This window comes from Alosa pseudoharengus, unplaced genomic scaffold (assembly GCF_046254945.1).
Source record: "Alosa pseudoharengus isolate Yale_2024_CS ecotype anadromous, Long Island Sound unplaced genomic scaffold, YU_APseudo_1.1 YU_APseudo_1.1_scf_2, whole genome shotgun sequence".
Classification (NCBI taxonomy): domain Eukaryota; kingdom Metazoa; phylum Chordata; class Actinopteri; order Clupeiformes; family Clupeidae; genus Alosa; species Alosa pseudoharengus.
The window spans coordinates 54,633,555-54,660,568 of NW_027468663.1; the positions used below are offsets into that span (position 1 = coordinate 54,633,555).

At 42.7% G+C, this 27,014-nt stretch overlaps 2 protein-coding genes across 5 annotated transcripts; both read right to left on the reverse strand.

Annotated features, from left to right (window-relative positions):
- Positions 1–596: 596 nt before the first annotated feature.
- Positions 597–13,752, reverse strand: LOC143134839 (cathepsin L-like). 4 transcript variants are annotated; one of them, XM_076295523.1, is made up of 9 exons: positions 13,588–13,747; positions 13,252–13,372; positions 12,295–12,437; positions 11,523–11,726; positions 11,184–11,375; positions 10,031–10,193; positions 9,072–9,177; positions 8,397–8,498; positions 597–688 (listed from the first exon to the last, which is right to left on the reverse strand). In XM_076295523.1, exons 2-8 carry the CDS (start codon positions 13,358–13,360, stop codon positions 8,399–8,401), a joined length of 1,017 nt encoding a protein of 338 aa, XP_076151638.1. In that variant the 5' UTR covers positions 13,361–13,372; positions 13,588–13,747; the 3' UTR covers positions 597–688; positions 8,397–8,398. The 4 variants fall into 4 exon arrangements, with proteins under 4 accessions (XP_076151638.1, XP_076151637.1, XP_076151639.1 ...); XM_076295522.1 differs by lacking the exon at positions 597–688 and adding an exon at positions 7,140–7,462 and having other exon boundaries at positions 13,588–13,745; XM_076295524.1 differs by lacking the exon at positions 597–688 and adding an exon at positions 7,140–7,462 and having other exon boundaries at positions 13,252–13,352; positions 13,588–13,744.
- Positions 13,753–18,057: 4,305 nt separating this feature from the next.
- LOC143134843 (digestive cysteine proteinase 1-like) lies at positions 18,058–25,864 on the reverse strand. Its single transcript, XM_076295528.1, has 9 exons — positions 25,736–25,864; positions 25,517–25,617; positions 25,160–25,302; positions 24,687–24,887; positions 19,772–19,960; positions 19,430–19,595; positions 19,098–19,200; positions 18,530–18,631; positions 18,058–18,221 (listed from the first exon to the last, which is right to left on the reverse strand). Coding segments are annotated over exons 2-9 (1,005 nt in total). The 5' UTR covers position 25,617; positions 25,736–25,864; the 3' UTR covers positions 18,058–18,220.
- Positions 25,865–27,014: the final 1,150 nt, after the last annotated feature.

Here is a 27,014-nt window from a genome sequence, read left to right on the forward strand (position 1 = left end):
CCCAACAAGTGTAAGTGAGTATGAGTAAGCATACGCAGGGCCATGAATAGACGTTTTAGGGACTTGGAGGTTGCTGTTCATTCTTTTTATAAAAGTGCACCCCATCCAACGATATCTAGTATGCATGTGAAACATTTGCTGATTGAGCAATGACAGCCTGGACAGAAACCTTCTGAAAACCAGCTGCAAGAGGCTGCTCTCCATCTGGAATAAGACCAGACAGCAGTTCCCAAACAGTTCCCAGGGCCCTCAATAAAGTGCAGTTCACACTTCCTTAACACAGACTGCTGCTCAGATATGACTTCATTATGCAGGTTTAAGACAGAGAGAGGATATAGGCTGTTGCTCATCTAAGTTGAGGTACCCGGTAAGCGTTTTAAAATTAAAGAATCTCAATGTGTCAAATGCACCTGTTGTAGGCACCAAATGCACCTGTCAAATGTACCTCGGGAGTTTTCCGGATATGACAACCACATGTTTCACTGATTGTTGTTCTATCCGTTAGCAGGAAAGATCCACCCCATATTAATGTAGCCTATTTTACAGAAATTATAGCCCACTAAAATGACCATGGATAACCATGGAAAGTTTATTTATGAATTCACTGTTGATTCCCAGATTCGCTGGTCAGCTTCAAGCGCAGGCTAGGTGGTAGAATCAAACACCCCCTGGTCTTCTCTAAAGATGTCTGTCATCAAACAGAAAACAAAAACAGCAAAATCTTTACTTCAAAGATCTGATTTAAAAAGGTTCAGTAGTACTGAAAGTATTACCTTAAATGGGATACTTGCTCATAGCCTCAAGGGATGGGATACTTGCTCATAGCCTCAAGGGATGGGATACTTACTCATAGCCTTAAGGGATGGGGTCAGGGTAGGAATTTCATGGCGGCCATGATGGCCATAGCTGTCGTTGCCCTTTGCGTTGGCCATCATGCCCCTGCTGGTTTGCTGGTTTGCTTCCGACTAATAGCGGTTTTTATTTAGCCTATGGCCTGTCAAAATAATTTTAGCATTCACAGCGCAAATTAATTTAGTCTTTTACGCAGTGGAGAAAGTGACAGCGCACGGCAAGAAAGAAAGTGCATCCAAATTCACCCATTCTTCTCAGTTGAACTACTCGTGAAGTAGCCTACTCATCACACAGACATCACATGAAAGAGCTTTTTTTCAGCATTTAAACGATGTTAGCCGCTAATTGCTGTGGTGAACGGTTCGCGAGGAAAGCAAATAATATAATTCAATTTAATCATAACACATGACAAACCATATATCAGAATAAACAGCAGACCTTACCAAACACAAAAGTAGTTGTGTAAGCTGTGCTTAAATTGTTCAATACATGATTTCATAACAGGCCAAATAAATGTTAAATATAGCCTAGATATCTGTAAATATTAGATGATCAGATGATTTACAGTTCTATGTAATATGTCATGTTTTTGTAATGTTTCATGCATGCAGGTCTACTGCTGTGAATAGGCTAAATACAACTTTGAAAATTTGTACTGTATAGTTAACTTTGGCCTCGGTGCCCTGACATGTGGCCTTTGCCCCACCAAATATGCCCAACTGAAGGCCAAGTGGCCTTGCCCCTAAAATGGTGAAATTCCAAGCCTGGATGGGATACTTGCTCATCGCCTCAAGGACATACTTTTATTTTAACATCCCTGCTGAAAAAACCAGCTAGAAACCAGCTTATGCTGGTAGCTGGTTTTAGCTGGTTTAAGCTGGTCTTTGCTGGTTTTCTTCCAGCTCTTGCTGGTCTTTGCTGGTGTAGCTGGTTGGACCACCAGCTGGATATGCTGGCGTGACCATCTGAGGAAGCTGGTCATGCTGGTTTGACCAGCCTGTCGTGTGGGATACAGCTGGTGCAAGATGGTCATGCTGGTGACCAGCCTGCCAAGCTTGACATTGTTGGTGTAAGATGGTCATGCTGGTTTGACCAACATAAGCTGGCACGGCCAGTTAAACCAGCAGTGTAGACCAGCAACACCAGCTAAAATGACCAGCTTGAGGTGGTACGACAAGCAAAACCAGCTGAATTACCATCGTTAGGTGGGTAAACCAGCTGAAGGTATGTTTTCGCAAGAGATTTGCTGGTCTAGCTGGTCAACCATCATAGGGTGGTCAAACAAGCTGGTCAACAAGCTGGTCAACCAGCAAACCACCTTTAGCTGGTCAGGCTGTTTTTTTCAGTAGGGATGTGTGAGGTGCCTAGACCTATACTTCACACATACATACACCACTTTTGTCTTGCACATCCACATAAAATGTGCGCGCGCACACATACCAATTTTACCTGGCATGAAGGCCTACACTAGTTTTACTCTGCACACTGAAAAACATATTCTGCTTTTACCTCACACATAGCCACACATTTGGTCACATAGTAGACTTCAGGTATGCTCTACTTTTCAACCAGCAAAATACACTATACCCTTCAAAATTGTAATGTGAGATGTGAACGATAAATGATGCGTGCGCAAGGGGGATAATAGTGTTTTGTGCAAATCTTTATCCTGCGGGCACATCTCCACATTCAGTGGTACAGGCTAACAAACCTGGTAGCTATCTTACATTAGCATAACATTGTCAGCCATTTGATAACATTATTAAACCTAGTTGTCAAGCAGGCAGAGTTGTATACAGGGGCGGGGGCAGTTAGCTCCCCACATCGGAGATGAGGCAGTAGAGATGCTGTTTTAACGGATTTGGGAAAAATTTATAAATGAATATGTAGGCCTACAGTATCTTTCAGGAACTAAGCAGGGCCGCTTCAAGGAATTTGCCCCCCCCCCCCCCCACACTGCACGCAAAGCCTACAGGAACCACAGCATAGCCATACAGTAAGCGCTTTCAGACATACGTGTAAGACTGGAGGTTCTGCGGATGTTAAACGGTGGGGCCGTATATCGTATATATAACGACATAACCGGTCATTTGGAAGTACGAATTTAGCTGGTTGTTCTACTACTCCCCCCCTAGTATTTCCTCCAGACATGTAAATGTGCTGTGTCTGAACGAAGCGTAGAACATGCGGTTAAAATTCACACCTAGTGAGAGGGCGTGTCGGTGACGTTTCTTTCGTCTGTCCATGTGGTTAGATCTGACTTAAATGCCAGTGTTATGATGGAGTGGCATAGTGCTGTCCAGAAAATCTCCGACCTGGAAAGATGCAGACATCACGGAGCTACTGTCCATGAGGGCATACAACATTTTGATAGAACACATGAAGGGAACGGCAAGAGACACGTTGTAGCCTACAACTGCATGGCAAGGCCAAACGAATTCAAAAGACTGAATCATCATAAGCAGAAGGCGCTGAAAAGGCAGTAGCCTACAGCAACGTCGTTGACGACAATAACAGGAGTATTTAATAAATTGTTAGCCAACACGGTTTTCTGTTCATTGATAGCCTTCTCATGACCTCACTGCTGAGCTCGCTGATATTTGTTGAGCATAAATATGCCTAGAGAAAATGAAAACGAAGAAAACCCAACTTTGTTCCAAGCTCCTTACGTAAATGCAATAGACACATGGGGAGAGGATGCTTTTGGAAAAAATAAACCATGAAAAAACGAACCACTTCACTGTTATGTTAGTATTTTGTTTGTTGCTTAAAAACGTTGTATATGATGGCCTTGAAGTCTTGAGTTAGCCTACTGAATTGGCTGGTACCATAAAGTTTGTGCATGCTCTCTCTCTCCAACGCAAACCAGATTTGGGGTTCCATAGCCAAGTAATTCTGCTACATAACGTTGAAAACAGATAAATGTGTTTATTCGAAGCACACATACAAATAGGCCTACTGTAGGTCAATTTCAAGGGCACACTTACGTGACTACTAGCCAAGTATTAGCCTACGCACAATAGATTTTTCTTCTTTAGCCTACATAATGCATACACTTTGTAAACAAACAGCAGCCGTGACAGGCAGCGGCCGCATATATTCTGCGTCATGTCTCGCAAGTATCTTGTGAACTCTACAAGCCCCCACCCCTCACTCGACAACCACACTGAGATTCTGTAATGTGCGTGTATGTCGTTCACACATAGGTCCATATAAGGTCCGCAGGTTAGCATCATATCTGAATCATCCGAAGGGTAGGACCTCCGTTTGACAAACCTCCGCATATACTCCGGAGGTTATATCTGAAAGCACTTTGTTTAAGTTCACCCACACTTTATATAAATAAAAAATGTTGACAGTGCAAATACTGCTGTTGCATATACTGTGCATTAGTTTTGAACATTTTGAACATTTGAACATTTGCTTTCACAACTACCAATGCTTACTGTAAAAACATCCCAAGCTAATGCTATACATTGACCTAGGCCTACTTGTAGCTTAACATAGCATTTAAGCATTCTGCTGTTTGAGAATTAGACAGATGCTGGTGCTTTAAAGACAGTAAACAGCTGGCGTGCATGAATACTACTAGACATGAATGTTCCAGTCTGCTTTGATGCACGGAATTTATCGTGTGGTTTTCCTAACCCCCATTTGGTAAATAGATTATCACGGTCGAATAGTTAGTATAGCAGAGAAGCTATGCCACTTTCATCAAAACCTATTACAAAGCTATAGCAAAGTTATGTCATTAAATACGATAAACAGTGATTCTGGAACAGATCTGCGTCTTCCTTATCCCGTTAATAAACATATTACAGTATGTAACCATATTCCGTCCGTTCGAAAGAAAAGTTGCGCTAACTGTTCTAGTTTGTTACAAAGCAGCATGGGCCGTCAGGCAGTTAGTTAACATAAACATTTTTTGCTAGGCTAGCCTTCCTGCTGCGACATTACACCATTTGTACAAGACAAGTAGAGCTATTTTTTCCAGTGTAATTTATCACTTACCACTATCTTGTTTTTTCTTGTCATCCTCTTCCTTTCTCTTCTTTCTTTTCTGGCTTCCGGACGCATAACTCCGCTTCATTATGACTGCCGAGGTTTTATATTTTGCCGGCAGCGTTGGTTGCAGAGATCACGAACCTGGCTGGCTGGCTGCTGTCAGCGACTACTGAGAGGGGCCCCCTTGAGGGGGATCCCGGTATTGCCGGTAACAGTGTCGTTGCACTTCACTGCATTGACTCCCTACTGAAAAAACCAGCCTGACCAGCTAAAGGTGGTTTGCTGGTTGACCAGCTTGTTGACCAGCTTGTTTGACCACCCTATGATGGTTGACCACCTAGACCAGCAAATCTCTTGCGAAAACATACCTTCAGCTGGTTTACCCACCTAACGATGGTAATTCAGCTGGTTTTGCTTGTCGTACCACCTCAAGCTGGTCATTTTAGCTGGTGTTGCTGGTCTACACTGCTGGTTTAACTGGCCGTGCCAGCTTATGTTGGTCAAGCCAGCATGACCATCTTACACAAACAATGTCAAGCTTGGCAGGCTGGTCACCAGCATGACCATCTTGCACCAGCTGTTTCCCACAAGACAGGCTGGTCAAACCAGCATGACCAGCTTCCTCAGATGGTCACCCCAGCACATCCAGCTGGTGGCCCAACCAGCTACACCAGCAAAGACCAGCAAGAGCTGGAAGAAAACCAGCAAAGACCAGCTAAAACCAGCTACCAGCATAAGCTGGTTTCTAGCTGTTTTTTTCAGCAGGGCTATCAAAGGGGAACTCACAGTTTGTCGTTGCATTTTATTCTTAACCAGTCGTTGTCTTGGGGCCCCTGGCCAGCTCGGGGCCCCAAGCAATTGCTTGGTTTGCTTGCCTTCTAGCGACGGGCCTGGAACTAAGCTGAGTGCATATTTGAGGTAAACAAAACTGCATTGGGATGCTTTAACACAATTCAGCCCCTGATTTGCACTCTTGTCTGTCAGTAATCCTGGATTTACTACTTTACTCTGAACCAAAAGCTTTTGGATTGAATGCCAGTTGTATTGTGGTCAACACAACTAGAAATATCATCTCCAACTGTTTACAACATCTGATAATCCCTTTTTTTTAAATGTGACATGCCCACATTCTCATTGGAAATGCATCCCAGGGCAGGTAAGGGTTTTAGCCTCTAACTGGGTAAACGGACAGGAGCTAAACAGCTAAATGGACAGAAGCTCTAGCCAATGAGGGGGCACTTGCCATGTGTTAGGGGAAAATGGAAGACCTCTAGTGGATAAATGGCCATGGAATCCCTGCTAAATGAGCAAGCTATTCTTTGTGCCTTTAGCACCCCCTAGAGGGCAAAGTGTCAAAGTGGTCATCACAAACAAGACGTGCATGCTGCTCCCTCAGGGCCCCCATCTGCATGTGTTCACTTTGGTCGCTATAGCGAAGACCAGGGGAGGATGTTCCATCTGCATGTGTTCACTTAATGGCCACCTTACACTAAACAACTTTGACAAGATTTGGAAAAGATTCTTGAAAGATTGTAGTCTTTTAACTAATGCCCCCCATTCAAGCTTTACTCAAAAGACTCCAATCTTTCAAGAATCTTTCCCAAATCTTGTCAAAGTTGTTTGATGTAAGGAGGCCATTAGTCGCTATAGCGAAGACCAGGGGAGGATGTTCCATCTGCATGTGTTCACTTTAGTTGCTATAGCGAAGACCAGGGAAGGATGTTCCATCTGCATGTGTTCACTTTAGTCGCTATAGCGAAGACCAGGGGAGGATGTTCCATCTGCATGTGTTCACTTTAGTTGCTATAGCGAAGACCAGGGAAGGATGTTCCATCTGCATGTGTTCACTTTAGTCGCTATAGCGAAGACCAGGGAAGGATGTTCCATCTGCATGTGTTCACTTTAGTTGCTATAGCGAAGACCAGGGAAGGATGTTCCATCTGCAGGTGTTCACTTTGGTCATTTAAGTCAGAGGACTAAGCATTTCACTTTGTATGAAATTAATTTCATTTATTTATAAAAACCACATACTGTACATTGTGTTATCCAGCCGGCTAGTTTTCATCTACAGTCCTATTGGAAAGACGTTGTACTAACCATCAGATGACTTAGATGCCAGTTGTTCTTAGATGCCAAGTTAGTAATAAAATGTATGTATAAATGTATCTGACAAATAAATGGCTTGACTTGACTTAAAAATTAGAGCTCAATATCAATCATGAAACTCATATGTTTTTCAAGTGATAAAGCAAAGGTTATTTATCACATAACAATGGAAAAGATTAAGTAAGCAAACATTTTATTTCAATAACCCATGCAAAGCTTTACAGACTTTACAGACAGAACAGCAGCTATTAATTCATGGGGAAACCCACACCAGTGTTCCTGTGTTAAAGAAGCCTCATTTCCCTGATGCCTCATTTCCGGAATTGCAAAATCCAAAACAGAATCTAAAATGTAACAGATTATTTCACTCTTTTCTGTCCAGATCATTAGTTCTAGATCATTATTGAAAATTATGTTAATAATTGATTTCCTGTAGTAGCATGAAATGAGTAGAGGGTCGATGCAAACTCTATAGTGTCCTCACATCCCTGTGGCAGCTCTGTGGGAGAAGCAGAAAGTGCAGCAGAAAGCTTGAGTTTGTCACATGCAGTGGTGCCCCTGTTCTTCAGTCTGGTTTGTAGTCAGTGTCAGGATCCTGCCTGGATGGAGTGACTTTGTGCCACCCTGGTGGCCATTTTGTGTAGTGTCCTGTGTTTGGTTTTGCCTGTTCCCCATGTGCTCTGGTTACCTGTCTGCGGTCATGCGTCTTTGTCTCCACCCATTCCCTTATATAGTCTGCACTTCCTGTCTCGTCAGTTTCTGCTCACACCTGTTCCCTGTTATTGTCTTGTTAGTCTGGTCCAGTCCTCTGTCTTTCTGTTAATTGGTGTGTATTTCTACCCTCCTGTTTCTCTGGTCTTTGTCGGATCGTCTCTCTGTCTTGTCGTGTCAGATGTTTGTCAGTCTTAGATGTTTGTAATGTTTGTAGCTAATAAAACGTCTTTGTCTGAAGATTCCGCCGCATTGAGTCTTGCACTTGGGTCCTATCCGCCTCTCCTGACAGTACGACCCAACATGGGGAACAGGCAAAACCAAACACATGACACTACACAAAATGGCCACCAGGGTGGCACAAAGTCACTCCATCCAGGCAGGATCCTGACAGTCAGCAAGTGCCTCTTGTACTGCCACATGCTCATGTGACATAATATGACACTGACCGTTTCAGTTCAGTATTTTCTGACTGTTTAAACAGTAACCATTGTTATATAGTTTGTTTTCTTCAATATACTCTTTTAAATAAATACATGGAACTGAATTACAAAGGACCTTTATATAGATTATATCTGGAAATGACCTCAGTGAAGTGGACAGGTCATAGTAACATCATCCCAAAATCCTTCTTTATATTATGTGGGTTCCTTGTGTCGATCATTTTTAATACACTGAATTGACGGACCAAACCAAACACAAAATACAACAAATCAACTCACCATCACACTTGGGGGTAGAAGGCATACGAGGCAATATCACACTGGTTGGCCTTATTCCTGGACATTTTGATGTAGCCTTCTTCTCCCCAGGAAGAGTCCCAGCTTGACAAACAAACATAAAACTGTGAATAGTTTATCACTTTACAAACAAGCATACAGTAGCACTGTGAATAGCCTATCACTTTACAAACAAACACAAGTCTCTGAATTGTACTACAAACATATCGGTAACACTACAGTATCGATATAAGAGTGACATGACACTGTCATGAACACATGACAATGTCATGACACATGAACCCTAACCCTAATCCCAACCCTAACCCTAACTGTCATGAACACATAACAATGTCATGACACATGAACCCTAAACCTAATCCTAACCCTAACCCTAATCCTAAACCTAACCCTAATCCTAACCCTAATTTGTTATGACAAAAAACAAATGTCACCTAATAACAGAAGCGTTATGTCATAAATGTTTATGACTTGTTTATGACACCTTCAGTGTCATGTCACTCTTATGCCGATACTGTCAAGTAAAGTGTAACCAAAATGTCAATGTCCTTTGTTAGTAGGAACCCTAGGTTAGCAGTAGGCAGTACATTAATATAGTAATAAGATAGGGACACATTCAGTGTCAGTGTCACATTGATTAGCACTGTTGCAGCCTACCTGTTCTTCACCAACCAGTAGTCTTGGCCATCTTCAGTTCCATAACCCACCACCAGCATGGCATGGAGTAAGTTGGTGTCTTTGCAGGAGGGCTCATTATAGACACCTTTGGACATCACAACATTCTGTAAGTCAGTCACACCTCCATCAATCAGTCAGTTAATTCATTGTTTGTTTGTTGTTAATCAATCAATCAATATATCTATGGCTGTGATAGGGCTACTTATCATCAACAACAACTTGCTTTATCAAGGCACTCAAAGCACTATACAGTGAACCTCACTAACCACCACCCATGTGTAGCACCCACCTGGTGAACCTCACTAACCACCACCCTTGTGTAGCACCCACCTGATGAACCTCACTAACCACCACCCATGTGTAGCACCCACCTGGTGAACCTCACTAACCACCACCAATGTGTAGCACCCACCTGGTGAACCTCACTAACCACCACCCCTGTGTAGCACCCACCTGGTGAACCTCACTAACCACCACCCATGTGTAGCACCCACCTGGTGAACCTCACTAACCACCACCCTTGTGTAGCACCCACCTGATGAACCTCACTAACCACCACCCATGTGTAGCACCCACCTGGTGAACCTCACTAACCACCACCAATGTGTAGCACCCACCTGGTGAACCTCACTAACCACCACCCCTGTGTAGCACCCACCTGGTGAACCTCACTAACCACCACCCATGTGTAGCACCCAGCTGGGGAACCTCACTAACCACCACCAATGTGTAGCACCCAGCTGGCTGATGCAGAGCAGCCATTATGCCCCAGAACACCCACCACACACCAGCTTGAGGTGGAGAGTGAGAACGCTCACCACACACCAGCTTGAGGTGGAGAGGGAGAACGCTCACCACACACCAGCTTGAGGTGGAGAGTGAGGGAACAGTTCCCGATTAATATTCATAGCATGACATAAGTGTATGTGGTAACTCACCAGACTCATAAGCCCAGAAATCTTTGTAAACATCGATAGCCACAGCCACAGGCCCAACCGAGGCCACAGTGTCCTGCAGGGAAAGCTCGTCTCCTGGGGTCACAGTGACGTATCCTGTGCATGTAGCACCAACGCCCGAAGGCTTGAAACGGCACGGCAAGTCCTGAGAAACCATGACATGTGAATGATTAGGCCAACAGCAGGCTTCTGTTTTAAAGTCTGTTAACATGTATGCAGTATCTAGTAGACCAGTGTTTCTCAATGTGTGGTCCGCAAGCTATCCCTAGTGGTCCACGAGCAGATGTGGTAAAATATAATATAGATGAAGTGTTTGCAATATTGAACCAACTTGTATGTAAATCCAAAAAGTTCTGCAACACTGCCTATGTAAGCTACGCAAGTACTTCAAAGCTTAGGCTACTAGAAAACTGTCAAAACAGGGTTAGAAGAAAATTATAAAGTATATGAATCCTCTGTCACAATAAGCAAGGTGCAAAGACAATAAGCAAGGTGGTTCAGTGAGTAGGCATATTGTGTAACATAATGTTGAAATAGGTCTATTTTTTAGCTAAGTGGTCCTTGAGGTTTTTTTTTTAGCTAAGTGGTCCGTGAGGTTTTTTTTAGTGGTTAGTGGTCCTTGGTGTGAATAAGTTTGAGACACACTGAAGTAGACATACAGTTATGGAGGTCCTATGAGAGCACATAAGTTTGAGATAAGTTAGGGGATACGCATATGAAAATTCCCATGTCTCCTTATGGGATACACACATACTGTATCGGAAAATTCCCATGTCTCCTCATGGGATGCGTATATAAATTCCCATGTCTCCTTATGGGATGCGTATATAAATTCCCATGTCTCCTTATGGGATACACACATACTGTATCGGAAAATTCCCATGTCTCCTCATGGGATGCGTATATAAATTCCCATGTCTCCTAATGGGATGCGTATATAAATTCCCATGTCACCTTCTGGGATGCATATATTATGGGATGTGTATATATCTGAAGTGACTTACTTACTACTGTATCATGATTTCCATTCTATAATCAGCACCACGAATTAACCGCAAATATGAAATTATATTTGGAGAATGAACATTCTGAAAGTGAAAAGTGAACATTCTGAAACAAAATGAGCGTTCGGTACCTGTCCCTCATAGGGATAAGCATCCTCGGTGTCTATTCCGCCATTCTCCTGTATGTACTTAAAAGCATCATACATCCATCCCCCGTGGCAGCCCTCGGGCCCATAGGACCCAGAGCAGTCCACCAGCTGCTGCTCGCTCAGAGAGGGGAGGCGGCCATATTTAATACAGGTGTGGGACTCCAGCGCACCTGTCTGGCGAGGAAAAGACACGAGACATATGGCCATACAGACCTCAAGTCATCCATTGTTCTAGTAATCAGGTAAAAAAAGATAACCTCTGAGACAGACACACACACACACACGCTTACACATGCACATGCACACATGCCTGTAACTTACTGTACTGAAGGCCCAGCAGGACCCACACGCGCCCTGCATTTTGACGCCAGTCACGCAACCCATTTTTCTCCAGTCGAATGAACTGGGAAGCTTAGTGCCCCCTGTCTGTCTGGATGGGGAAGCGCCTCGCTGGCGTGCGGCTTTGGTCTCATTGGAAAGGATCGTGCTTCTAAGGAGGACAGTGTTCTGATGCTCCTCCCTGGTCTGGGAGAGACAGAGGAATGTATATTGGAGGTGGCCTCCGACACTGACCGATCTCTAACCCCGCCCATCGAACGCAAATAAGCCAATAACAGTTTAGCACCAGCCGCACAAGCTCTGACAACTTTAGCCGTCAGGCTTAGATATATAATCACTGCTAATAGCTAATCGCTGCTAAAAGCTAATCGCTGCTAATAGCTAATCACTGATAATAGCTAATCTCTGCTAATCACCAGGTATGTCCAAGTGATATTACATGGCTCTGGATGGCCAGCTATTGGGAGACAAAGGCATAAGTTTCGGCCAGAAACCATTCATCGTGCAGTGGATGGTCGTAATAAACTTAAATTGGAGGTGAGAGAGAGGTCACAGATGAATACACAACATGGCGAAGCCTCATCTCTTGGCCATCTTGCTAGCACAGCAGATAACATGCCGTTCTAGCCAGCTCCAGTAATGTTTGACCCACCTAGCAACTATAGCAACAATTGGAGAAGGGGCTTGGGATCGGCCAATAGAAACAAACTGCAATTCTTTTATAAAGTGCTCCTCTACTAGTAAGCCATCCTACCATGTCGGAGTAGTGGTTCATGCCCATGCGGTAGGTCTTGATGCCCTGGTCAGCCAGGATGTTGTGGGTCAGAACCCTGCGGCGGGTGGAGAGCCAGATGTCTTTGCGCCGGGCCTCCTCCTCAGGGGTCCTGTACACCTTACCTACGGGGCAAAGATACTTTTCTGTGTCTCTGAGCAGGGATTATTTACTGTAGTAGAGAAAGCTGAATGTTTCTCTGAGCAGGGATTATTTACTGTAGTGGAGAAAGCTGAATGTTTCTCTGTGCTGGGATTACTTACTGTAGTGGAGAAAGCTAAACATTTCTCTTTGGCCACAATGACATATATTGAACTTGACTTCAGATAAAAGCGTCTGCTAAGAACTATAAACATCAACATCAACATAATAACAACAAGTAATTATATAGCAGACATCCACATCAACAAAAGCACCAAAGTAATTCTATAGCAGACATCAACAAAAGCACCAAAGTCATTCTATAGCAGACGTCAACATCAACATCAACAAAAGCACCAAAGTAATTCTACAGCAGACGTCAACATCAACATCAACAAAAGCACCAAAGTCATTCTATAGCAGACGTCAACATCAACATCAACAAAAGCACCAAAGTCATTCTACAGCAGACGTCAACATCAACATCAACAAAAGCACCAAAGTCATTCTACACTAGACAGAGCAGACAGGCAGTGTTACACATGGACTTGCTACACTAGACAGAGCAGACAGGCACTGACAGACAGAACATCCCACACAGTTGATTGTACAGAAAGTATAGAATACAAATAAATGGCAGAAATGCACACTAAGATCAACAAAACACAAGGAAATGTGAAGGTAGAACAGACATAAACATTTACCTTCTCAGAAGTAAGCAGTATTTCATGGTGCAATATGGGGTTAAAGTAAACAAACAATTTGTAATGATTATAAACCCACTAACATTTCCCTCACCAAACTTGAGTTTCCATGCGTGGAACTCCAGGTCCTCCAGAGAGAAGCTGGCACAGCTCACCACTGCCAGAGAGGCAGCTGCGATGATCAACAGCCTCATGCTGGACATACACAAAATAAACTACATGAGGGAGATTGTTAACAGATTGTTAAACCAGCCTGCAGTTCAACACCTCATACAAGGCTGGATGTGGATGTGAGTGGAGTGGAGAATGTGTGTGTGTGTGTGTGTGTGTGTGTGTGTACTTGTACGTGTGTGTACGTGTGTGTGTGTGTACGTGTGTGTGTGTGTATGTGTATGTGTGTGTGTCTAAGAGAAAATGTGAATCCATTTACCTGTTTGAAAGTGAATCCTTCTTAGACGATGATTAGGTACAGTTTGACTGACTAAAGTGCGAAATCACTGCCTCCCCTGCCCGGCGACAAATGACTCAAGAGGATCTGTGAACTTCCCTTTTGCTGTGAGCAGCGTCCACATGACCACAACTTTCAGTTCTGGCTGGAAGACCTGACTGTGACAAAGAGACCTGGAACAATGCCATACCAGAAAAACAGTGAAAGTGAAAGTGTTTCAAGTTAAACCTGAATAAGTGTGTGTGTGTGTCGGTGTGTGTGTTTTACAGGAATGTGTCTTAGCCTAAAACCACTTACTAGTAACAAAATATGATTTCAAAAATGTTTGTGTATGCACATCTGAGTGTCTCTCTCTCTCTCTCTCTCTCTGTGTGTGTGTGTGTGTGTGTGTGTCTGGCTGAAGTTAAGGAAATTCACATCTGCTCCATTTCTTGATTGAGTCAGATTGAAAGCTATCTTATTACGGTCAGAAAGTGACTTCCCTCAGAATACTTGTGGTGACAGGTCATTGTTAAGCAGTACAAACCTTGTCCAGAGTAGACTGGAGGACATTCACATCTTTTCCACTTCCTGTTCAGGTTTTAGTCTGAGTGAATGTTCCCGTTCCTCTCATAAGGTGCCTTCCCTCAGTGAGCGTGTGGTGACAGCAGGTCATAGTTCAGCAACACAACCCCTGTTTGTGTGTTTTCATACATGATTCAGATTTGAACTTTTAGTCCATAGCTAGTCTAGTCCATAACAATATGATAAACATATCTAATTTGAAGCTAAATTTCTATAGCATCACATTATGTCCATTTCCTCGGAGGTTGTCTTCTGAATGAATGTCAGATGAAGCAATGTAAACATTAATACTTGATATTACAAGTTGCTCCAGTATAAACATTTATATTAGATTAGATTCAACTTTATTATCATTGTGCAGAGTATAAGTACAAAGCCAATGGAATGCAGTTTGTGTCTAACCAGAAGTGCAAAAAAGCAGAAAAGTGCAACGTGATATAATGTTTAGACAGGTGATGCATAGTCAGGACAAGAAATATAGTGCAGTGTAGACAGTAGTATGCAGTAGGTTTACAGAAGATGGTTTAGAGTAATATAAATTAAATATACTGTAAATATGTGCAGTGTAAAGCAGAATAAATATGGCTATGTGATATGAACAATGTATGAACAACATACAGATATGTGCAATGTAGTAGCAGTAACAATATAATAGTAGTAAGAATAATATAGATATATGCAGTGTATTACTGTAACAGAATATATTATGAGGAAAACAGAATAAATATGGACATTCAGTATGAACCATATAGACGGATATGTACAGTATGTACAGGTACAGCTACAGTGTGTGCAGTGTGGTAACAGTACCATTGTAGTGTAGAAACAATAACATTATAATAGATAGATAGATATACTTTAATTATCCCAAAGGGAAATTCAGTTGTTTCAGCAGCCTTAAGAACATACAGCAAGCACACATATAGTCCACATACATAAACAAAAAAATACTTTCATAGCTGTCAAGGTACCATACACATCCAAGTACCAAAGTGTAACTGCCTAGTAAGACATAATCAAGACAATTGCCTCCATATATAAAAGATTAAAAGATAAGACGTCTCTCTCTACTCAAAGGAGAGTTGTTGTACAGTGCTATTGCTGTGGGTAAGAAAGTTTTCTTATATCTGTCCTTACTGCAACTGAGTTGGCGAAACCGCCAACTAAAAACACTTTGAGTATTAAGAATACTAAGAGTATTAAGAATAAGTGTATGTGCAGGATGGATAGTATGAAGAGCAGTAGAATAAGACTATATATAAGTGTAATTACAGTGTGTACATTTGTCAATAAATAGAACACTATGGAACAGATAGGGTGGTGAGTAATGTAAAGATTGTAATAAGTTTAATGTTCACCTCAGCAAAGCCAAAGCGCTTCTTGAACACCTCTCAAGTTTTAATGTTCACCTCAGCAAAGCCAAAGTCTACTCTCCTCTCCTCCAAGAAACACGTCCCTCTATATCCTATATATGGCCCTTAGTGACATGTCATATAATCCCGCATAGCTTTCTAACATGTAACAAACAATAACCACCTGGATGAATTAAACAATAAATAAATCTCATTTTACAATATGAATAATATTTACTAATGGGCTCATGTTTACAAAAGCAATCCAGTGTGGTTTTTCTCGCCCCTCTGGGCTGGGGTTAGTACGGATGTTACAGAGACGATCTTTCCTGTGATGTTTGTTTGTTAGTTATGTCATGACACCTTGTCATGAATCAAAGTGTCACGATGTTGTTGTGTGTGCAGATCTCCATTGTGTACCAATTCCAGAGTAGGGATCCCAAAAATGTCACCCTTAGACTAGAACATAGAGTTCTATTCCATTCCCTGCTGAGCTCCTCTGTTCTATTAGTGAGGAATAGTATGTCAGCCTGGTCAGTATCGTACCGACAGAACAAATACCGGACAGAACAAATACCGGTAGTACATTAATTGGGCCGTTCTGTGTCAAATCAGACAAAATCCAGGAAAATGGTTGCAGCACCGACTCTGATTTTCCTCAAAGTTTGTCTACACAATTTTTAGGTTCCATATCTAAAACCTGTAAAATATTTTTGTTCAATTCTATTGTTTTCATAGTCTTTTTGCCCTTGATTGTTTACACTCTCTAAAAGGCCTTATCTTGGAGGCCATGTTTGGACATTCATATCTTAAAAACTATTATTCCTAGCCTGATCAAACTGACGATTCAATCATTAAAAGTTTGTACCACAGTCTCATTGGTTTTATAGAATATTGTGGGGCAGCCGTGGCCTACTGGTTAGGGCTTCGGGCTTGGGAACCGAAGGATTACCGGTTCAAGCCCCGACCAGTAAGAAAAATGTTGGCGGGTGTGAGGAGGTGACTTCCCCCTCCTCACGCGCTACGCTGGGAACTCTTTATTGAGTAGCGTGTGTTTGATACTTTCCGCGGCAGATTTGATTTTCTGCCTGCGCGGGGAGGAGAGACAGAGACTCGGTTCACACACACACACACACACACACACACACGAACCTCACCGGAATGTTTGGTGGGCATTGTTGTGATTATGGACGGTGATTGAATGACTGCGGGAGTGGGGAAAGACAACGGGGAAGTGTTTGAACTTTGGGGGGAGGAGTCGGGAAATGTTTGTTGCGCTAACGCCATTAGGGAAGCGGTGCGCTTTTGGCGTTTTCAAACACAGAGCCCGCGATAGCTAAATACATTCACTAATAATTTCCCCCCTGTCATACTTTGCAACAAAACACCAGCCAACATGTAGTGTAGGTACCCACTACCATGTTTTATTTACACACATGTTTCGCCAGTATTTCCCTCACCTAGTTTCAAACACAAACCTCAAAGCACTCACCCCTTTCTCAGCTCCAGCCTCTCCATAGCAAACGCGCGCTTGCTGTGGGAGGAGTATTTTTCTACCTGCCGTCGGAAGCACGGTCACAAGCATTCTACTCGGGTAGGGGGGTCAGATCTATTTTGGTTTATTATGAATGTTTATTTTTCTTTTTGGGATTATGTGATGATATTATGTGGGTGAGGGAACATTGTTAGTATGTTTACTTTGATTTCTTTATTGTTATGGCCATTGTAAATACTTTATTTGGGGGGATGATTACTGTTTTGTTAAATGGTATGGGCCGGTCGTTTCTGATTGGTCCAAGCTTAGGGTAACAGGTAGGGTTATATGGTGGTACCTCAGTCTGTGTAGGGAGAGCGACAGGAGAGGAGCTATGTGCTGTGATGCTCTACTGCTGTAAGTGCCTGCTATTCTTTGCCAATGCCATTTTTGTATTTTTGTTTGCTTTGCAAGGTGATGCTCAGCCGTATGCTATGCCGGGGCTAGTAGCTGGCATTAATAGCAGTAATTTTTGGACATTTATTACATTTTTTCTTATCTGGGTTAGTTTGTTGGCATTTGGCACTATTGGACAATTTTGGAACTGCACTTTTCTTAAAATAAAAACAAAGAACTATCTTTGGACACTGTTGCCCCTTGCCTCTTTCACCCTCAACTGTCCAGTCTGGCCTCACCCGCACACGGGGTACCGCTCGCCGCGTTACAGCGGGGAAGAGGTTGAGCATTGCTCTCTCATGCCCACATCCACAGCCGAAGTGCCCACCTAACCCCTCACTGCTTCCTGAGCAGACTGATATGATGAAATGTGTGTTAGAGGCATAAAACCGGTTGCTAATGTGTTGTCGTTTTTTGCAGCGGTGATTATTCAGAAATATTGGGCCTCTGACTTTGGGGTGGCCCAGTCAATCCAATAGAAGTTCCTGCAGTAGGCTATGAGGAGCCCATAATAACCTAGTCACTTCACCATGCTACAGCTCTTTATACCTGGTTACACTGCAAGAAGAATATTTCACCATTTTGCATTGCTTTTACAAACACCTCTTTAATGTCTTCAGCAAGAATTCAAATTCAAAGGCATATTTATGAGAATGTTCAAATTAGATGTCTGGTACATAATTGGTCCATGTGGCACGGTAATGATTGGTCAATAAAGTATATTCATTCTTCATATGTCCGTCTGGATTCCTGTCCGATCTTGACGGTATCTGGGAGAAAGACAGAAGAGCAAATGAAGTGATTTCACACTCACTTTGGACAAATGTTATAGTTTATTCTCAGGTCTCCCATTGCTCTGTAGTTTGAATATTATTCTTCACTTGTAAATCTCTTCAAGTACAAGGGGCCGTCTACACGATGCCGTTTTTTGTGAAACCGGTGAGGTTTTGTTATTGGTTACGCCTTGCGTGCACACGATGCGCCAACCAGTAGGCCACGGCTGCCCCACTTTCAATTAAAGCATCAGGTAAATGGATGAATGCAAATGTGATGTGATGTGTTACTCACACCTACTCACCATTTCACTTTTGGTAAAATAGTGGCAGATGCAATGCCACACTGGTTGTTCTTGTTCCTGGACATCTTGATGTAGCCTTCATCTCCCCAGTTCACACCCCAGCTACCAAAGAAATACAACACAGTAAAGTACCTCCAAGCAGGAGGTATCTAGCCAAGGTTTCATTGAAAATATCATTTATTATTGATTGGGCACTCTACTGTGCTAAAACATCCCCACATTAATATTGAGTTACGTCAAGTGAGACACAGCCATGCAAAATTGAGTTAAACACATTTGTAGATTTGCAGGTTTTTGATTCATGCGCAGCTTAGCCCATTTGTTTTTACACCCTATTCCAGTCAAATATATTTTGGCAAAATATATTAGTTTACCATATTTGCTGTTTTTGTTAAGAGGACGCCTGTTGTTGGTTGCTATGTAGTCTATTTGTGGTTGCTATCTAGGTAGCTTCTTAGTTTTAGACAGAAAAACTATGTACTCTGTGTCTCTTTAAGAATGACAGACCTTGAGAGTTAGATGAAATTTTTCCTTTTGAAATTGAAAATAATACTTGAGTTGAACATACCTGTTCTTCACCAGCCAGTAGTCTTGGCCATCTTCAGTTCCATAACCCACCACCAGCATGGCATGACTTCCAGTGCTCTGGCAGGAGGGCTCATCGTAGACACCTGGATCAATCAACCGATCAATCAATCAATCAATCAATCAATTTAGCTAGCTAACTATTTAGGTAGCCATCAATCTATGTGTCAGTCAATTAGTCAGTTGTTCTAATGTTTACTCCAGTATTTCAGCACACAACCCAACACCTATTTTGAAAAGGATGCAGTGAGTATAAAGTATGTAAGTCACTGTCCTGTGACCTCTTGTGTCACTGTCTTGGTTATGCAAACCCACCAGACTGATAGGACTGGAAGGAGTCATGTCCGGCATCGACCGTCACAGAGATGGGTCCTAACAGTGCCACCACTACCTCGAGCCCTTCTTCATCTCCAGGGTCCCCCGTGTCATATCCCGTACAGACGGCACCGACGTCAGATTCATCGAAACGGCAGGTCGAACCCTGAGGGACGTTTAAAAGACGATTCATTAATGCATCTTTCATTTTGACCCACAGATTCCACTTCGTGGCTGTGAGTGACATAATAAGCATGTTTGAGTTTAGATGTCTAGACGTAGTGATTGTGGCTGAAGGTACTGCAGGGTTTTATGAGAAACATCAAGGACAGTTCATAGTACCTTTGCCTCATAGGGATAAGAGTCCTCTGTGTCTAGTTGTCCGTCATCCAACAAGGTCAAGGAGTCATATGCCCCCTTGACTGTACCGCCTGAACAATCATCAAAAATGCCACAGTCGATCAGTTGCTGTTCACTCAAAGACACAAGCTTTCCGTGAGCAATGCAGACTTGGGATTCCAGAGCACCAGTCTAAATAAGGATAGACAAAACATTGCTTGAATTTATCATTTGTTATCGTTCTGATAGATTAGCTGGGAAGGAATATGTGAAAAATCATGAAGATTGGGCACTTCTGGATAAGTTTTTGATTTTTGGCAAGGTGTTAGGTATGGGCCTAAGGTTTTCAAAAATCCATGGATACAAGTTGGGGTGGCCCCCCTAGTGGCAGTTATCCATAAAATCCAAAATGGCCCCCGCCGAAAAGAGAAAAGGTTATATCTCAGCTTCCTTTAGTCTTAAATTGTTGTATAATGTATTTTCTCTACTTTGTTTGATACAAGGAATCCAATTGTGATATGTTCTTCTTATTTTAAGTCCATTTCCATGTTAAATCTAGTATCATAGTAATATTTAGCTCATAAACTGTCAATATCTTTGAAAAAGTCACATTGAAATATTACTCAGGTCCCTAGACCCATATTTTACCTCCAAGGTATGCTTTTCTTTGTCAAAAATCACATGTTGTGCCGTTTAAAAAAAAAAAAAAAAACATAGTCCAGTATTTCTTTTGAAATTGAAATGAAGTTGTATGGACTGGACTATGTTTTTTTTTTTTTTTTTAAACGGCGACGAAATTGTGAATTTGCACAGCACACTTGGCAATCGACTCCTACGGACTTTCCCCTAAAGATGGCAGCAAAGATGGCAACATTTCCGGAAAGGTACTGGCTTGATGAAATTCATTCTGGACTCTCTATCCGACCACATAAAGACCTCGGGATACTTCGGTTTGGCTTTAGGGACCCTCTACTCACTACCACGTAAGTGTAATGTTGTTTGGAACTGTAGAAGAGGTATAAAAATAGCGTTTTGTAGCGGCGAAATAATATGCCCTTCTCACTTCCACGCTAACAAGTTTTGACTAAAAACGGTAAAATCGAACTTTCTCAAAACACATCCGAATGACATGATTTTGATGTCAACTCAACGTATGTACTCCCAATCATCCGTAAATTGATCTAAAGTAAATTTTACTCCAGATAATTCCTTTAAGGATCAATATTACATTTTAGTCAAATAACACAAAAAAAAAAAAAAAAAATTCATACTTAAACCAGAGACTTTCTAATGAGGAGACACAGCACTCAAAAAAATCCTCCATAGAAATGCATGAACTTAGTTTGTAATGGCAATATGGCAGTTGTCTACGCAAATCACACCCTTTCGCGGCAAAATGTTGACATGTGAATACATTGAGTCAATCATGTGCTGTGTTGTGAATACATCGTGCCAATCTTGTGTTGTGATCTCACCGCTGGAGCAAGATTGGTGTCGTGAAGCCTTGTGCACGCGCATTTCTGCTGAAATGGATGCCCGATGAGTGCCCAAAAAGCGTTGCAATATGGCCGCCGAGTGGAGGGACTTGCCTAAAAGGACTTTGCTTAAACATCATGTATTTATTCAAAGATATTTGGTTTCACTCTTCATCATTATTAGTACAGCCTCCCTCACACTTGCACAATGTGGTACAGCAAAGTCCAGCCCTGTGGCACTTACAGTTGCCCATACAGGCAACCACACAGCCACAGTTGAGGAGGAGTGAGCATCCCTTGCTGGCATCTTCCAGATCTGTCCAATATGGCACCCAGACTTTGGTTCTGTCATTCCATTCCCAACCCCACTCACTGGGGTCTGGAATCTCTGGAGTTTTGGACGGGGACTGCTTCCAGACAAAAGCTGCAGTGTGCAGGGCACGCTTTCCATGCTGGAATAAGGCATGATGGGTCGGGGGGATTGAATCCAGGGACTTGAGGCCATGAGTGAAAAGAAGCTTCCGGGTTTCATTGACTGACTCGACACCGGAATTCTTACTATACATGAGTACAGTCCAGCATTTGAGAACTTGCATGTGCACTGATTCCAGTGAAAGGCTGGTTGGGTCTTGGTGATCAGAATGAGGGTGTCGGTGACTTCTGGGTAAGCTGCCCACGCAATCCATGCAGTTTTTTTGCCAATTCCATACATTGCTGATACAACGTCACATCCTGTGAACACGTGGAAGAGGGGCAGTGCTTGGCATTTTTGAGGTCCCAGCATTTCTGAAATGTGGTGGATTGGAATATCTTTATATGCCTTCCCTGATCCAAATCCAATCCACAGCTCTGAGAGGCCTAACTCCTGGAACAGATTGAGCACAGCCACATCACCATCTACTGCTGGTAAGCCTTGGTGTGACCCTGTTCTAGGGTGACCAGATTTGAGTTTGTGAAAAAGAGGACACTTCAGCGGGGGGGGGCATGTGTCAACAGACATGGTGACTATGTATGATAATGAGCTTGATTGGCCGGCCCAACACTAACAGAAAAACACTGCGTCAAAATCCTATTTTGAACACTTGAAAGTTTTAAATGTGCAAAAACAATAATTACAATAAAAGCGGGGCTGTTGAGCTCTATACACGCAAGATACATTTGGATGGCGACCCATCTTTAATGTTGCATATCTCTAAATTTGATCCAAGGTGTTTCTGAAAATACATACTGAATCTTTTACAGTATAGATCTATAATTTTGACAATCTGTTTTAGAGCTTAATAATCCTGACCTGTGAAAACAGTTGTGTTGATGGGGACTGATGTGGATATGTTGTACATTTTCTTATTTCTATTCAATCATGTCTGGTCTAGTATTAGGCCTACCTCTTTTCAATCCATTATTATTAGATATTTCTTAAAGAAATAGGCCTACATCTATCCCTCATGTTATGCCAACATATTTAATTCACCTGCATATAGGCTACAGTAGATAGAGGATTATTGACATCTGCTGTTGTCAACGTGCAGGCTATCCCTTAAAGGCAGTAAGGGATAACCAAAGTGCAGTTTCCTACCCGAAACAAGTTGCTAGGTCGGCAATCGTCTAGAGAAGGCCGCTCAGACAATGGCAGAAGTGCCGTTCGTCATGTTATATTTTTACAGTCTATGGTTATGAGGTTATGTGCCTTCAAAATGATTTTGGAGACGTAATGTTACGATCGAAAAACTCTGTCACTTTAGCTGATGAGCTCTCACCCCTCGCTGCCGTTCGATGCTTTGCTGAACATTGTGTAGCCTACCTGTAGGTCATTGGCACCTTTATTTGCGACCGACACGTAAGTGCCTGCTTTGCAGGTCAGGCACTCAGCTTCATGTTGATCTCGACCGAGACAAAAACATGGAAATTTACGTTTTAATTTGTCAGTGAACTTACACTAAACAAGGAAGTTTGCGCTATTGAGGTGACTGACTGACCAATTAAATGTTTACAGAGATTACTATCGACCAATGATGGTAGCTATTGGTCAGGCTCTACACCCTACACTTTCCACTCAATGCAAAGGGAACTGTAGGGGTAGGGTGTGACTAGTATGTGCATGAAAGACATAGATATATATCTATGAATGAAAGAGAGAGCAATGCAAATTCGCTGTAAACACGTTTGAGGCTAGAATAAGAAAATCCCGGACGACTTTAAAATTCCGCCCGGACACATTTTTAGGTTTCAAAAAGAGGACATGTCCGGGCAAAAGAGGACGTCTGGTCACCCTACCCTGTTCGGCAGTATGACGTAAATGTAGCATCATTCGTGTGTTTGCTTCCTCTTCCTGACATGGTGACAATGCTTCTAGGTCAGTAGGGTTTGTCACTAAGATACCTCTGCCAAAGGAGCTCAATGGCAGACATAAAGATATTCCAATCCACCACATCTCAGAAATGCTGGGACCTCAAAAATGTCAAGCACTGCCCCTCTTCCACGCGTTCACAGGATGTGACGTTGTATCAGCAATGTGTGGAATTGGCAAAAAAACTGCATGGAATGCGTGGGCAGCTTACCCAGAAGTCACCGACACCCTCATTCTGATCACTTTTGTCTGGAAGCAGTCCATGTCCAAAACTCCAGAGATTCCAGACCCCAGTGAGTGGGGTTGGGAATGGAATGACAGAACCAAAGTCTGGGTGCCATATTGGACAGATCTGGAAGATGCCAACAAGGGATGCTCACTTCTCCTCAACTGTGGCTGTGTGGAATAATACATGATGTTTAAGTATGAATTGTTTTTTTGTGTTATTTGACTAAAATGTAATATTGATTCTTAACATGGTGAAAAGCCTAATATAACTTTTCACTGTGGCATAGTTCTGAAGTTGTGTTTATTTAAGGCCTCAACAATGGTCCTTTTGGTCACAACATGTGATTTTTGACACTATAGTGTTAGTGACCTGTCCAATCAACAAAGAAAAGCATACCGTGGAGGTAAAAATATGGGTCTAGGGACCTGAGTATTTCAATGTGACTTTTTCAGAGATTTATGTTTATGAGTTATGAGCTAAATATGACTATGATACTAGATTTAACATGGAAATAGACTTAAAATAAGAAGAACATATCAAAATTGGATTCCTTGTATCAAACAAAGTAGAGAAAATACATTATACAACAATTTAAGACTAAAGAAAGCTGAGATATAACCTTTTCTCTTTTCGGCGGGGGCCATTTTGGATTTTATGGATAATTGCCACTAGGGGGGCCAACCCAACTTGTATCCATGGATTTTTGAAAACCTTAGGCCTATACCTAACACCCTGCCAAAAATCAAAAACTTATCCAGAAGTGCCCAATTTTCATGAATGCATCCTAGCTAGATGTCACCAAACTCAACATTTAAACACACACACACACACGCACACACACACAATTATTCTCTCCTGTTAACCTACCGCACTGAAGGCCCAGCTGGATGCACAACTTTGCTGGTCTTTCACTGGAGTCACACATCCCTCCTCCCTCCAGTCCACTGACGTTGACCGCTTGGGGCCTTTCTTGAGTCCAAATGTCATAGTACCAGGCCTCTGTGCAGTTTTGGTCGCGTTGGAGCGAGCCAGGTTCATTAGGGCTTTCTGACGGTACTCTGCGTTATCCTGTCCAAGAGCCAGAAGAAATCATGCATCGTTTCAGTACTCTGGCACCTGTATAGGGTTCTCTACGCTAAACAAGTTGCTGTTGTGATAAAAACCTGAGATAGTTTGGTATTGCGATTCACAAGGAAGCACTTTCCGTAGTTGCACCAGTGGCTGTTTATGCAGATAGACAACAGTGATATAGAATATGAGCTTGCATAAGAAGCTTGGAAGCGATCCTTTCAATAAGTCAATCTTTTTAGACATACAGTTCAGTAGATCATCTGCCCTACCATGTCGGAGAAGTGGTTCATGCCCATGCGGTAGGTCTTGATGCCCTGGTCAGCCAGGATGTTGTGGGTCAGAACCCTGCGGCGGGTGGTGAGCCAGATGTCTTTGCACCGGGCCTCCTCCTCAGGGGTCCTGTAGGATTTACCTGTGGACCAAACAGCCAGAAAGATGACAACTCTGCATTTGTTATTAGTTAAATTGTTCTGGGCAGTTGTAAACTAAACAAATATACATTTATACATTAATGCATGCTATCTAATAATAATGCTTGTATTGTGGTATAGTATGTTTATTAATATGCATTGTATAAATGCAAATATTATCTAACACAATACACGACAACCTCTTCACTTCCTCACCAAACTTGAGTTTCCATGCGTGGAACTCCAGGTCCTCCAGAGAGAGGCTGGCACAGCTCACCACTGCCAGAGAGGCAGCTGCGATTAGTAACAGCTTCATGCTGCAACATATAACAACAATAGCACAGTTTACATTCTCAGGCAGAGTGTATATATGAACGTGTGAGCAAGAGAAAGAGACACAGAAAGAGAGACACATAGAGCACCTGAAACACTCACCTAAGTGCCTTGGAACCTGCTATGGATTGCGATGAGAGGCAGTTTGACCGATGACTTAAAGCACACACTCCTCTACCCTGAGCTGAATGATGTACTCTCACACACCCCTCTACCCTGAGCTGAATATACTCTCTCACACTCCTCTACCCTGAGCTGAATGATGTACTCTCTCACACACTCTTTTAACCTCTATGTTGTCCTGAATCAGCCTCCTCCAATTGACCACAAGTTCCTGAGATGTTTCTCAATTCCGTTCAGATGACCTCACCTCAGAGATAAGGGTCCGCATCTCTTTCATTAAATAGATGCTTTTGTGTGAAAGAATTCAGCCTCTGTTCATATTCCCTCTAAACATTTAATATGAAGAGTTTGGTTACAAAAGGGTTTTTGGTGAAAAGGTGATGCAGGTCATTGTTATTTGATTCATCTTTACTCAATCAAAACAACACAAGGTTAGGACTATTCTAAGGGCCCAGCACAGACAGGGGGCCCCCATAGGCAGTTGCGTAACTACAGTACCGACGATGCTGCCGGTGCAGTGCACCAGAGCGCCCTCCACTACACATTATTAAGTGTTACAGTAAACCTGGAGACTTGGATCACCTCCGTAAGGTTTCATGCAGCTTTTTTACTGTTGCATTTGTAAGTGTTTTAAAATGGATGTAAATATGTTTTCTTCATTTGCGTTTATATCCACGTGTTTTTGTAATTTATTGCCCCTCGGCCTGTACTGCAGGTACTGGGCCGGGGATTTTACTCATGTGACAAATAAAGCGAATCTTGAATCTTGAATACCTAAGGACATATGAACCTGAAGCTGGATATTGCTCATCTACACAAATTGATGTAACATATTAAATATAACAACTTGATGGTGTGGTGGGGGGGGGGGGGGGGTATTTTGCATTCAGATAGGACAGTGACAAGAGGCAGTAAGTGAGAGGAGAGAAGGGGTTGGGGGGGGGGGGTTGTGGCAGGACATTACAGTGGGTTGGATTCAAACATGTTTTGGTGGTCCAGTGGTGCAGTCAGAACCACCTAGAGCTTAACCCCAAGAAGACTGCCCCCCACCCCCCTCGCCATTCAGAACGACACAGGGTCCAAGGTGGATTCCTTTAGGTTCCTGGGATCAACCATTTCACAGGACCAGCCGACACAAAGACAGCTTCTCCCCCCATGCAGTCACTCTGTTGAACACTCAGAAACAGCCCCCACCCTGACACTGAACAAAGTCAATCAACACTGTTCTGCTCATCTACCTCATGTGTACTTCAACCTT

Excerpts from the sequence above, each read along its gene's own strand:
- LOC143134839 (XM_076295523.1), bottom strand. The coding sequence starts at position 13,360 with ATGTCCAGCATGAGGCTGTTGATCATCGCAGCTGCCTCTCTGGCAGTG. Across the intron at positions 11,727-12,294 it reads TGAACCACTACTCCGACATG|ACCAGGGAGGAGCATCAGAA; the intron begins GTAGGATGGCTT and ends TGTCTCTCCCAG. Across the intron at positions 10,194-11,183 it reads CTTATCCCTATGAGGGACAG|GACTTGCCGTGCCGTTTCAA; the intron begins GTACCGAACGCT and ends ATGGTTTCTCAG.
- LOC143134843 (XM_076295528.1), bottom strand. The coding sequence starts at position 25,616 with ATGAAGCTGTTACTAATCGCAGCTGCCTCTCTGGCAGTGGTGAGCTGT. Across the intron at positions 25,303-25,516 it reads CGCATGGAAACTCAAGTTTG|GTAAATCCTACAGGACCCCT; the intron begins GTGAGGAAGTGA and ends TTTGGTCCACAG. Across the intron at positions 19,596-19,771 it reads CTTATCCCTATGAGGCAAAG|GGTTCGACCTGCCGTTTCGA; the intron begins GTACTATGAACT and ends AACGTCCCTCAG.